Here is a 13,981-nt window from a genome sequence, read left to right as displayed (position 1 = left end):
TTGCTTCAGTACTGATTTGTATTTAATAGAGTCTGATGTAAATAACTGGAAGGGGAAGTGAGGTGATAGGAACAAATGCATAGAGTTTGAAAAGGATAAGATTAGCCAAGGGAATAAATACTAAGACTAATGAGTCAAAGAATGGAGAGGTCTCCCTGGAGCCAGAAAAAAGAAATTTATATTTTGTGCTATAGGCAAGATAGAACAGTGTGAAGAATGGAACTGAGAAAAGTGTAAAGGAAGGGAAACCAATGAGGGAGCACTTAGAATAGTCAGGGGATAAAAAGGGAAGAATTCTTTGATGTAAGCAGGATTGTGGAAGGGGAATCACAGATGTGGCAACTAGTAGTAAACAGGAGCACCCACTTAGAATTGGAAGGAGCATTCAGGGTCACATCCAGCCCCTTCACTTGAGGAAACTGAGGCCCAGCAAGATTACAGGACTTGCTCAAGGTCACAAAGACACCAAGTGTTAAAGCCTGGACTCAGATCTAGAAACTAGATTTCTCTGCAGTTTAAAATCTTAGTGACTAGCATTATGGTGTTGCCCTCAGTAGAGATTAGTTAGTAAGAAGATGGGTCAGGTTTAGAGGTTCACATTATGAGTATGAGCTTTGGATTTGTTCATTACCATTAAAGGAAAGTTTTTTTCCCCCCAAATGATGTTTTGCATTTCTTATTCTGATTCTAAGAACTTGTGTTTTCACATTATCTACAGATTTTGTGCCAAAGCAGCATAGGATAGCTTTTAGCATAGCTTTAAAAAAAAAAAAAAAACCTAGAAGAGCGTTTAGTATTTTGCAAATGATATCATTTTGTATTTTCTTTCCAGGAGCTGATAGAATGTCATCATTCGGTGATTTTGTTGCTATATCTGATGTTTGTGATGTAATTACTGCTAAAATCATTTCCAGAGAGGTTAGTAAAAGATTTTGGCCATTTCTTCAGTAGATTGGCAAACCTTTTTAAAAATACAGTATTTGAAACTGTCTCCTAGAAATTTTACTCAAAGAAGCCACACACATATTTTTCCTGTTTACAATAAAAATACGCTTTGTCATTTAATATTTTTCACGGTTACCATAACTTGCTTGCTGAATTGTTATAGTTAAGATTTATTCTAGAAATCAACAGATACCTTGCAGAAGGGTAATTTGTTTTCCAGAATTATCAAATTCATTGATAGTTTTGAAAAATTACTGATGAATCATTTCCAATTGTTAATAGTAATTTTAAAAACTCATAGGTTGTCTTTTCTTAGACTGAATGTATGTTAAACCACAGAACTATTTAGTAAGTTATACTTCAAATACAGAGTAGCTCTTTATAGTAACCAAACACGTGTTTAAGAGACAGACCAGTATCAAAAAGCTCTTATTAAACATCTTTCGTGCCCAGTAGGCTAAGTGCTAAGATAGAAAGAACCTTCTAAAACATCTGAGATTATTAAAAGCTTTAAATTCCAAGCAGAGGAATTTATAGTTTATTTTGGAGGTGATAGGAGGCCACTGGAATTTATTGAGTAGGAGAGAGACATGATCAGATCTACAATATAGAAAAAAATCATCCTGGTAGTTGAGTAAAGGATGGATTGGAATGGGGATAGACTGGAGAAAGATGACCAATTAAAAAGCTGCTATTGCACCGTGCCTGGCACAATAGTGGGCACTTTTCAAAGACGTTGAATTTAATAATTTTTGCAAGCAGTGATTAGGCCCTGAGTTCCATGTTGACTGTATGAATGGGGATATGGGCACATATGTAAGAAATGTTGTGAAGGTAGAAACACCAAGATTTGTCAATGGATTGGATAGATGGAGTGAATGTAAGTCAAAGATGATACTGAAATTTAAGCCTAGTTGGCTGAGAGAGTAGTTTGATATATCACAAATTAATTCTTGTAATTTTTACTGAGATGAAAAAATTGGTTTGCACTCTCCCTTACAGGAGACCTAGAACAGGTCTTTGGTCAGCAGGGTTTAGTGTTTTATAAAAAACCAAGATTGTGTCTGCCAGTTATCAGCTATAAAAGAGCTGGGGCTACTAGAAACTGAAAAGTGAGAGCTAGAACACAGCTGAGGCAGCAGACAAATTGAGGCATCTCAAAAGTCCTTGGGTATTTTACTGAGTTACTGCCTAGTACATTAATGATCCAGCAACTACCATTAAAATAATTGATGTTTATAATAATAGCTTCAGCTTATCAGAAAGTTTAATTATCTTGTTCTTTCTTGATGCTTTATTGAAAGTGGCAGTTAGCTAAGTATGGTAGTGCCCTCCTGTAATTGCTGCTGCTGTGGGGGCTGAGGCTAGTAGATTGCTTGGACTTGAAAGTTCTGATCTGGAGTGGGTTAAGTTCAGACATCTACCATAGGTCCAATACCAGTGTGGGTGATGATGGCCCTTTAATTTTCTTGAGATGAATTCCACTAGTAAAATGTCATTCATGAAGAACATTTGAATAATGAATGTCTATAGGCATACTTTTTGGGTTTTTTACAGGCATTCTTCATGACATTCATGAGTCACGTTTGGGTTAACCTGTGTCACTATGTTTTGTTTCTAGCTTGACCTTCCTACTCAGAGGATTGTAAATTATCTCATATTTTTGTATTTTTGGTTAGGTTTCATTCCTTTGTAATTGACAAATAATACAGTGGGTTGGAAGTTCATATCTTGATCACTTTTTTTGTATGGTAATACTGACTGATCTTTTTCATTCTTTTTGTAATCTCTTTTGAGAGATCTTGAAATTTGATTCTTAATGTACCTTTAAAATTGTCACGCCCAGGATGGATTTTCTCCCTTAATTTTATTTGACATTTTCAAAGCTATTAAAGTGGAGTAGGATTTCAGAAATAGAGTAGAAAAACTTTTGAATTACTTCTAAGATACTAGAAAACACTATCTCTGCCAAATTTAAGTTTTAATTCAGATATAGTAGTATTTTGGTATTAACAATATTCTGCATCTTTCTTGCAGGGTCACATTTGGGCTTTCATAGGAACTAAACAACTTAGTGGAACATAGGCTTTCACTTTTATTGCTTTGAGGGGTAGTGTATCTACTTTAGAATTGATTGATTTCATGTAGTTAATATGCAAAGAATGATGCCATTTATCCAGCAAGATGCTTTGATGTAGAACAAATTCTAAAAGTACTTTGAGAATTTTAAAAAATATAAATATCAGAATATTAGACTTCAAGTTTTATGGTTCAACTTTTGTGGTGAACATTAATTTGATCCTAATTTAAATACTACAGGACTGATTTAAGTATAAAATTGCAGTGTATCAGACTTTGTGCTTGGCAGGGGTGGGGAGGTGATGTTAATGTCTTTTTAGAAGGAATATCAGTTAATTCTTCGTACTTGATCTGTTACATTCACTTCCTGTCTGTATTAACAGGAAATAGACTGGAAAGAGTAGGGCCTCTTTAATATACTTACCAAACAATTTATCAGAAAGCATGAGTAAGTTCCCTGTGTGTTCAGGGTTCCATGAGTAGCACTAAGTGTAAAAATGGGAAGTAGAAGCATAAAGCCCAATGGAGGGCCTGTGGCCTCAGTCCAGTAAGTGTGAGTGGTGACAGCAGCCAGAGAAAGGTTCCTTTCTTTGGGGACTCTGGACTTCATGGATTTAACTGAGTAGGACTGGGACACAAGATTTGAACAAGGTGCGTTGTGCAGAGAAGAGGTTCCAGTGCTTAGCACATCACTTTGCGCATAATAGGTACTTAGTGAATTTTTCTTCTAGTAGTTTGAATTTGGGGGGACAAGGAATTGATCTGAACAATTAGTAGCCCACTCTGTTTGGAATAGAGGTTCATGATAGAGGAAGCATTGTGAAATAAGGCCGGAAGGATAGTTCAGAAATGGATGATAGAAGGCCCTAAGTATTTTTATTTTATCCTGTAGAGACAAGTGAGCAACCAAAGGAGTAAACAGATTGGAAGATTCATTTGTTAACTGTGTGAAGGACGGATTTGAGAGTGGAGAAGGCTTTTGCAGAAGTTCAGCCAAGAAGTGATTTGGATTAGGGTGGTGTCAGTGTGCATTGAAAGGAGAGAACAGAGCAAAATATATTCTGGTGTTCTGATCAGTCAGATTTGGCAACTGACGGGGGATGGAGGGGAAAATCAGGCTCCAGGAGAGAATGTGGTGTGGTCAAGGTGGACAGGATTTAGAGTCAGAGGACTTCGGTTTGAGTCCTGGTTCTGCCACGATTTACAGCCTTTGGAACTGTAGGCAAGTCACTTCATTTCTCTGGGCCTCAATTTCTCACCCTAAATATACTGGAATCTGACTGGGAGGTTCAGTAGAGATGCAGAAGTATCATGAGGTAAGGCGAGGAATTTTTGAAGGAGAGCGGTGTTGGGAAGAAGTGCTGGTGAGATGTTTCTAAGGATTAATGTCTACTGAGCAGTTGGAAATATAGGATAAAAGTTTAGATGAGGGGCAGCTAGGTGGCACAGTGGATAGAGCACCGGCCCTGGAGTCAGGAGTACCTGAGTTGAAATCCAGCCTCAGACACTTAACACTTATTAGCTGTGTGACCCTGGGGCAAGTCACTTAACCCTAATTGCCTCACTAAAAAAAAGAAAAGTTTAGATGAGAGATTGGATTTAGGTTTATCAATTCAGTGGTTTTCTATAAGAATGAGCATTGAAACCAGAAAAAAGAAACTGAGGAAATGTTCAAATGAGAGAAATTCTTGCTTCTAGTACCAGATGGAAAAGAATAGATCCATTGTAGGAGATAGATGTAGGATAGACCTGTTTTTTTCTTACTTCAGGATTTACAATTTATATACAGAAAGTTATTAAGAAGCCATATGGGTGATTTCCTCTTGTTTTTCTAGGCAAAACAAACTTTTATTTTATATGTTTACAGGTATCTGATGGTATTATTGCACCTGGATATGAAGAGGAAGCTTTGAAGATTCTCTCCAAAAAGAAAAATGGGAATTACTGTATACTTGAGGTTAGTGCATACATGTATTTTTAAAGCATTTTTTGTTACTTTTTCCTTCTTGTCTCACTAAACTCCAACCTACAGCCACCACCCTCCACCCCCTAGCTCTCATGAATGTTTTTCTTATTTAATTTCTTCAGTACCTTTTGAAGATATGGTTCTGAAGGGACATTTGTTTCTTTTTCCCCTGTTTAGAATATTGGCAGTATATTATCATCTAGCTCCTTCCAATTGTTCAAATAAATGTACTTTTCTATCTCTCTCTTGACTCTTGTGTTTAAATTTCAATATTCCTTTTTAGCTTAGTCTTTTTTATCAGAAGTACTTGTTAGTCCTCTATTCTATTAAAAGTCTTTTTTTCTTATCAAGCTAAAAAAAGTTCATGGTGAGAAAAACGAAAGAAAATACCAAAAAATTAAATGTTACATCCCAAACTGTAAATGCCCATCAAATGTTGACTAGATGGCGCAGTGGATAAAGCACTGGCCCTGGAGTCAGGAGGACCTGAGTTCAAATGTGGCCTCAGACACTTGACACTTACTAGCTGTGTGACCCTGGGCAAGTCACTTAATCCTTATTGCCCCTCCCCCCCCCCATATTGTTGACTAGATATTTTGTGCAATTAGAAGGAGAGAAATTTGGTTTACTTTTTATGTCATTATCTAATTTTGGCTACTGACAAGCCTTCCCTATTCACTTCCAGCTTTCTGCTAATGCTTGGCAAGCAAAGATGTCTGTTGCCTATTAGGTTGGCTTTATCTTTTCCTTTACCAGTCTTTAGAGACATAAAATTTGAAGAAATATAAAATGCATTAGTATTCTGTTTTAAGTAATAGGGCCTAACCATTTTGCATTATACTCCTACTGAAATGAGTTGACAAGCCCACATTATCATAAGTATGCCAGAAATTTTACTTTATTGAATTTATCCTGCCAAGAAAGAATTGTTTTGAGAACTATCCATTTCCTGTTATTTTCATAAAATCATTCAAGAAGAAAATTTTAATTTTTAAATTGTTTTTAGATGGACCCATGTTACAAACCAGATGAGGATGAAATTCGAACACTTTTTGGATTATATTTAAGTCAGAAGAGGAATAATGGTGTTGTCGACAAGTCGTTATTTAGCACTATTGTTACAAAGCGGAAAGATGTAAGTTTAGAGTATACTTTATTTCGCTTGTATTAAACATTTCTCACAGATGTTAAAGGATTGACTGGTATGATTTTTTTTTTACACAAAAGCCAGCCTTTAGTCTGGAAAAAATTGTGTTCCAAAGGGTCAGTTGTTTCTGTGAAAGAAGCCTTTTCTTAGTTTTTGTGTTTTATATGTAGTGGTTAAGTTCTTAGGTCACACTCCAGAAGCTTTAAGTGTGCTACAGAATCTAAACACTGTAGCAATGCTTTCATTAGAAAAAGTACTTAGTGTTCAGACTTTAAGAATGCAGGACGACCACATCTCTCCTCTTAGCAGCCACCTTCACCATAGGATCAGGAGCTTCCTTCAGTGTAGCTTTGAGGCATAGGTGGAAGTGGTAAAACACAGGGATCAGATGGGGACAGGTATTAGATCTAAGGCACCTACCTCCTAGAATAAAAATTGGGCAATTTTCAGGCCGGCCAACTTCCTATTGCCTCATTTAGTTTTTCTTCTATAGGTTCCAGCCATTGGACCACTAACAAAAATAGTCTCCCCAGCAGCCTTTTTGGCATGATTTTATAATTGTTTAGTAACAAGGAGAAAATCAAGTGTCCCTCCTTTTTCTCTTTTCACTTAAAGTGTAGAGGGGAAACTCTTGAAATTTTCTTTAATTTGACCCTCTTTGTACAAAAAAACATCACATTCAAAAATGTGTCTTATTTTTTTTGATATTTTCATTGTTTGCTGTGTCCATTGCTTTATAAATCTCAAGAAAATATGCATGGTTAAGGATGCAGGTGTGACTTAAGAACCATCTGAGAACCATCTTTTATTTCTTAACCCTGCACCATATTTTTTGCAACCCATGTCCTCCATTAAATATTAAGTTGTTAACTCTTAGATATGTATATGTTGACTTCTTTGGGGGTATTTTACCAGGGTCTTAATAGAATTTCTCATTCTCACCCTTTGAGGTGCTTGTGTTGTGGTATTTTTAATCTGTTTTTGCTCATCAAGGGACAGCTAAGGGGTGCAGTGGATAAAGTGATTTGGAGTCAGGGAGATCTGAGGACAGATCCTTCAGACACTGGTGCCCAGTGAATTACTTAACCTCTCAGTTGGCGCAGTTGTGAGATGGGAATGATAATAGCATCTGCCTTATAGGCCTGGGAAGAAGGTTAAATGAGATAACATGTGTAAAGTCCTTTGCAAATTTTTAAATCTCTATACAGTTGCTATTTTAAATTATTATTATTATGAACACTAAAAGGCACAGTGACCAAATGTATCCCAAATGTTTATTATTTCCTTTGGCTGCAAGGTGAAACTTGTTAGCAGTTTATTTGCAATTTCTTTATGTCTTCTAATTTCATTTATTGCTAGAATGTCATCAATATGTCTTCAATCACCTAACATTCATTTATCAAACATCTAATGTATGCCAAATACTTATTGTGCTAGTGCTGGGAATACAAATAAAATGAATGAATTGGTTTATCATTGGTCAAAAATTGCACAGTTGGAGTATCAAAGTGAAATTGTGTTGATTCTTCCTTTTTCTACCACCATTACCATTACTTTTCTTTTTATTGCCTTTGTAATACAAAAGGTAGCTTAGCATCAAGACCGACAAGATTCTAGATTATAGTCTGGATGATAATGCTGTAAGACATTTTCAGGCACAGTCAAGTAAAAAGTTCTGCCATGTACAGGTTTTTCATAGTGTACATTTTCAGTTATAAATGGTCTTATTACTTTGCAGTGAGTATGGGTTAAGGAAAAGTCAAGTCTTTGCTTCTTTGTTGACTTTTCTAAGTGACTTGGCAACTCCTTCAAATTGTGCTTCTGTTTTTGTGAGATAAAATGAAGCTAAATCTCTTTGCCATGATAATAAATGAACAGTTCTATTTACTGCTTCTGCAAGTCAGTAATAAAGATACTCATTATACCAGTGGTCGTTTTTTAAAACTAGATACAGATTGGTACCACGATTACCTTGGCGCCCTGGTTGAGGAAAGGTGTGACTTGGTGTAGAAAATATCATATAGAAATATTGAACTCTGAAGACGGGATGTGGCAAAATGCCAACAAGTTTGGTTTGAGGTGTGAATTATAAAATAAAGAAGCACAATGTGATGTCATAAAGGACATCACAATATGACATAGATTTAGTGCTTTGAGGTTTGCAAACAGGTTCTATGTTAAGCCACATTTATTGAGTTCCAAGAGCAATATATTTTCTTAAGCCGGTGTGTGTGTGTGTGTGTGTGTGTGTGTGTGTGTGTGTGTGTGTGTGTGTACACCACCCCCCATGTCAATTAAAGTAGTTCACTGGTATCAGAATAGATAAGGGTTTGCTATAAGTAATCTAATAGCAGTGTACTGCTTCAACAGCCAAAAAACAAACCAAAAAGAAAAAAAAAACAGCATTTATCATTGATTGCACTTTAATTTGTTACATTAAAGGAATAAGACGATAAAGGCATTTAAAGCATTTGTGAAGTGTAAAATCACAATTATTTATTTATTTTCCAGTTGCCTGAGTTTGCTGTCAGAGACCTCACTGTAGCTACTATTGCTGTCAAGTATACACAGTCCAATTCAGTGTGCTATGCTAAGAATGGTCAGGTAAATTGCTTAAAGACTGACATGTATTTGCTGTTGTATCACAGCTCTTGGGGGGACAATGTGTAAAAGTTAGTTTTCTTCCTAACCAGAGAGCATTTATTGTGTACCTTGTTTTACCCAGGTATCAATATTTGTTTATGAAATAATGATGTAAAGAATGTTAAGTAAGTGCCAGCCTGTCAGCTTTCCTTGTCTTTATTTATAGCACGGGTGACTGGCCCAATACCACAAAAATATGTAATAAGTGTTGCCCAGTAACAAACAGTAATTTTTCTAGAAAACTCATTCAAAAAAATTTAAAGGAAAATATTTTCAATTTTTCTGATTTAGCAAAATGTGGCTCTTCGTGTGATGGTAAACATGATTAATATTAGATAGTATTTTTACTCTATGGTAAAAATGACTTTCTATTTACTCTGAGAATTATGAAATCTTAGAGATCTCTTGATTCAACTATTTACCTAAGGCATGAAATCAATTTGTAATTCAATTTTTAGGCCTGGCCAATAATGGATTATAGTTTGTTATTTTCATTAGAAATAGATAAGCAGGGGGCAGCTTGGTGGTGCAGTGGATAAAGCACCAGCCCTGGATTCAGGAACACCTTAGTTCAAATCTGGCCTTAGACACTTGACACTTACTGGCTGTGTGACCCTGGTCAAGTCACTTAATCTCATTGCCCCACGGGGGAAAAAAAAGAAAAAAAATAGATAAACATTTCCTTTTTAGTTATAATAGTGGGGACAAAGTAAAATATTACATTTATTGGCTTAAAAAAAAGAAAGAAAACAACATTCTACTGTCCATAGCATGTGATGGTTTGTTTTGTGACAAACGATTCCTATAATGTTATAATGAAGCTGTGAAACCTCTAGTTGACAGTGATACGGGATAGTTTGGAAACCTGGCAGTTTTCTCACTTTGCTCAAGAGAATACAAAAATGCATTGTCAGAATTATCCTGGCCTATGTGTACAGTATTTATGCACATATGTATGTGTGTGTGTAAATAAACTTAGTTTCAAAAATGGAATTAGCTAGAGAAAACATGCTCTTTATATTCCTAATAGAAGAGGAAGATTAATGTTTTCCTTATTCTGAGTTGAACATAGTTGTGGACATTAATCATTTAACTGTGATAGTCTTTCATTTAATTAAGGAACATGCTGCTGCATTTTGTTTGATTGTGCTACAAGGTGAAACTTCATGAATGAGATGCCAAGTGATGCTATTATTTTGCTTATTTTCCCAGTTTGTGGTTTTAACATCTGTTGCTTAATAGCTTACTTGGAAAATCTGAAGTGTCTGACATTTTGTTGTTTTCAGTATGTGGTCTTAACTATAATGCTGAAGTTAATAAATCTGAGTAATAAATGTTTTTTTTTTAAGTCGTAAGTAGTAAATAATGAAGGAAGATTTATTTTTGTGGTTATAGAACTTGTTGGTCTTCAGACTAATTCATCACTTTAAACCCAATCTTTATGTCTGTAATTTATCTTTGTATTTGATGTGTTTCTAATTTGTATAGTATTACGATTACATTGAAAAGTATTTGGATATAAGGATATGAAAGAAAGGCTTTTTGAGAAAAATCACTGTTTTGTGAAAATGTGTAAATGTGTTGTTCATTTTAACCAACTTATTTATTTCAGGTAATTGGTATTGGAGCAGGTCAGCAATCCCGAATACATTGTACACGCCTTGCAGGAGAGAAAGCAAACAATTGGTGGCTTAGACATCACCCCCAAGTGCTTTCAATGAAATTTAAAGCTGGAATAAAGAGAGCAGAAATCTCTAATGCTATTGATCAATATGTGACTGGCACCATTGGTGAGGTATGTGCAGAGGATCTCTCCAGGGGATTCTTCGGTCCTGTTTCTGGGTATTGTTTTGGCATAAACAAATGGGTGGGGCAATGGATAGAGGCCAGGACTGGAGTCCGAAAGACCTAGGTTCAAATTTGGCCTCAGGCTCTTACTAACTGTGTTAATAACCCTTGGCAAATCACTTTTTGCCTCAGCTTCCTCATTTGTAAAATGAACTGGAGGAGGAAATGGCAAACCACTCCAGTATCTGCCAAGAAAACCTGAAATGGGACTATGAAGAGTTGGGCATGACTGAAAATAGCTAGACGGCAGCAAAAACAAATGGGTAGAAAAGTGAGGGGGAAATAGGCATTTTGCCAGTAAAGCTTTTCTTAACTGTAACACTTCATTCATGTGGTGTTCTCATTTCTTCGCATTCTTTATTTCTCTTCCATGGATCACTCGCAAGGAAGTACAACTAATAATTGGTAATAATTGTGGGACTACTATTTTTCTTGCCTTCATGGTCTTAACCAGGAATTGTGTTAATGGAATATTGTGTTACATTAGATGAAGCAATATAAATTTCATTATAGCCTTTAGTTTCAGCCTGTTTTCCAACAAAATCTACTACTAATAAGTAATGAGATCCTGTGATTTACATTTTAACTACTAGAATGCCTTCTGTCCATCTAAAATAGTAATCATCGAAATACCAAATGAACACAGAAAAAAGAAAGCAAGCAAGTGTTTATATGATGTAGGCACTAGGTGGACTCCTGAATAATTCATTTAAGAGTTGTACTCTTGAGCTCAACATTTCTCTCCTCTAGTTCTGTATACTAAGGATGTCTGCATAACATTGCATGAGGTTAGATAATGATGATGGTCTCTTGTTATACTATATATATATATATATAATATACAATATATAACTGTAGTTCACTACAACTGCCAATGGAAATCTTTGAGGTTGACATTTTAAAAAATTTTAGGCATTTTGCTTGTTATTTGATTTTGTCCAAAGCAGCCCCAGTTGATCAGATTTCTAGCAGCTTAATGATCTTTCTTCTGTCAGAAAAACTCTTAGTTAATATGTCTTTTAAAGTGGAAAACCATTGTCCAAAACAAGAACTTTTATTAAATCAAAGTAATTGAATCACAATATGACTCATGTCTTGAAGCTGCTGTTTTCATGAAAATGAATTGTAATTAGAATTCCTGAATTTCTGTATATCGGTTCTCAATGGTAATTAGAATTCTTGCATGTCATATGCAGTTCTTTATAATACCAAATTCTATTTTATGTGCATAGAGCACATTTACACCTAAACAAAAAGGGATTAAAGAATAAATTTTGTGAGTAATGTGGATTAGAAATGATGTAGTTATGACTATTTGATTATTACCTGGAAGTACATTATTCAATTAATTTTCCCCATGAAACTTAATAGAATCAGATAAGAAAGGACTATTGAACATGTAAATTGGGTTGTGAAAAAAGTGTTATTGTTCCTATTAGGAATGAAGCAGGGTGGTATTATTGATAGAGGACTGGCCCTGGTGTTAGGAAGACCTAACTACATTCATGTCCTGTCCATATCACATACTTGTGGTGTGATCCTGGGCAAGTGGCTTAAATTCTTATTTCTGTAGTTTAGATTGAGTATAAATTGCAGAGTTGCCTTTGTTGTTTACTGCCAATAAAGCCGAGAGTCCAGAAAGAAAAAATTACCAAAATCAAAATATGCCAAGGGAAAACTCCTAAAAATTGTTTTGTTGTTGTTGTTGTTGTTTGTTTTGGTTTGGGTTTTTGGGGGTTTTTTTGTGGGGCAATAAGGGTTAAGTGACTTGCCCAATGTCACACAGCTAATTAAGTGTCAAGTGTCTGAAGCTGGATTTGAACTCAGGTCCTCCTGAATCCAGGGCCGGTGTTTTATCCACTGTACCACCTAAAAATTGTTTTAATGTCAGATAAACTTCTCTCTTTTCTTTTTTTTGTAGGGTGATGATTTGGCCAAATGGGAAGCATTGTTTGAGGAAATTCCTAAACTTTTAACTGAGGCAGAAAAGAAGGAATGGATTGATTCATTGAAACAAGTGTGTGTCAGCTCTGATGCCTTTTTCCCTTTTAGGGATAATGTAGACAGGGCTAAAAGGGTAAGTTTGGATGAGGGAAATATTTTCAGAACGTGGATATTTTCAAAATTACTATGGTTTTCCTAACTTGTAGGGATGGGTGACTTTTGGGACTGGATTGGTAAGAAAATATATATTTATAGGATTTTCTTGTAGAGTCGATGACTAATCTGGTTGATTGCTTGTAACAGGTTTTTTTTTCCCCTTTTAGAGTGGTGTAGAGTTCATTGTGGCCCCTTCAGGTTCAGCTGCTGACCAGATTGTGATTGAGGCCTGTGATGAGCTTGGAATAACACTCATTCATACAAATCTTCGACTGTTTCATCATTGATTCTGATGCATACCATTATGGATTATTTGCAAATCATGATCATGTATATGAAAAATTTTGATGGATACCTTTTAAAAACAAATTTTAATGCTTTATCATTCTTTGTTCTTTTTTAAAACTTTGAAAAATTTATATTAAGAAAACTTTATCAAAGAAATGTAGATTATGGGAGTAAGTTTTATATATAATTTCATCTTTGAGGATAGAGCAGCTGCTGTTATATAATCTTCTCTACCATACATCTTTATGGAAGAATATGTTCCATCTCAGTTCTTTGGAAAGCTGTCTAAGCATACTTATCTGAACACAGCCAAGAAATATGTAAAAAAGGTCTGAGCAGCAAAAAAGACATGTAACAAACTGTATTTTTCCTTTGGGTTCTTACTCAGAACTTGTTCTTTATATCCAAACAGATGACATGTTTGTATGTAGAATCAATCACAGATCTCACATGTAATGGATGTGGTCTTTTGATTTCTAAGCTCCCAGTAGGTTTGAGAAAATTAGAATCACCTGTAGAGAGGTTTAGCTTCCCATTCAAAGAAAAATTGCCATTTTGATAGCCAATTCCTGTCTGTTGAGATTACAGTTAATGTCTCTGCACCCCCTTTTTTAAAGGCAGTGAGAAAAATATGGCCTAAGCTTACCATTTGACAGGGCAACCACCAGTACGAAACTGAGAATTGTCCCTGAAGAATGATTGTATATTCACTTCAAAATAAAGTATGAAAGCAGTAGTAGCTAAAGAGTGATACTTTTGTGTTTAAAGGAAAAATGGGCCTCTTTGGGCAGTCAGAGTGCTGTTCTAAGCTCAAATGGGCCCTTCCCTGTAAGTCTTCACCAGGCTGGATCTCCCAGGCTAACCCTTATGTGCTGAGATATCTACACATGGGTGATAACCATAAGATGTTTCTGTTTTTGTGTTTTTTTTAGCCTTAAATTTCTTACTGGCTTATAGCTACATAA

At 35.5% G+C, this 13,981-nt stretch overlaps 1 protein-coding gene across 1 annotated transcript in view; it reads left to right on the top strand.

Moving 5' to 3' along the window:
• Positions 1-13,755, top strand: part of ATIC (5-aminoimidazole-4-carboxamide ribonucleotide formyltransferase/IMP cyclohydrolase) — a 28,743-nt gene extending 14,988 nt beyond the window's left edge. The window contains exons 10-16 of the mRNA XM_043996410.1: positions 833-918; positions 4,892-4,981; positions 5,997-6,125; positions 8,649-8,741; positions 10,393-10,575; positions 12,550-12,705; positions 12,896-13,755. Of these exons, the coding sequence (XP_043852345.1) occupies positions 833-918; positions 4,892-4,981; positions 5,997-6,125; positions 8,649-8,741; positions 10,393-10,575; positions 12,550-12,705; positions 12,896-13,015 (857 nt within the window). The 3' untranslated portion in view covers positions 13,016-13,755. The remainder of the gene's footprint in view (positions 1-832; positions 919-4,891; positions 4,982-5,996; positions 6,126-8,648; positions 8,742-10,392; positions 10,576-12,549; positions 12,706-12,895) is intronic.
• Positions 13,756-13,981: the final 226 nt, after the last annotated feature.

This window comes from Dromiciops gliroides, chromosome 3, assembly GCF_019393635.1.
Source record: "Dromiciops gliroides isolate mDroGli1 chromosome 3, mDroGli1.pri, whole genome shotgun sequence".
Lineage (NCBI taxonomy): Eukaryota > Metazoa > Chordata > Mammalia > Microbiotheria > Microbiotheriidae > Dromiciops > Dromiciops gliroides.
The sequence above is the reverse complement of the archived record's forward strand: the minus strand, read 5'-3'. Positions and strand labels throughout refer to the sequence as shown.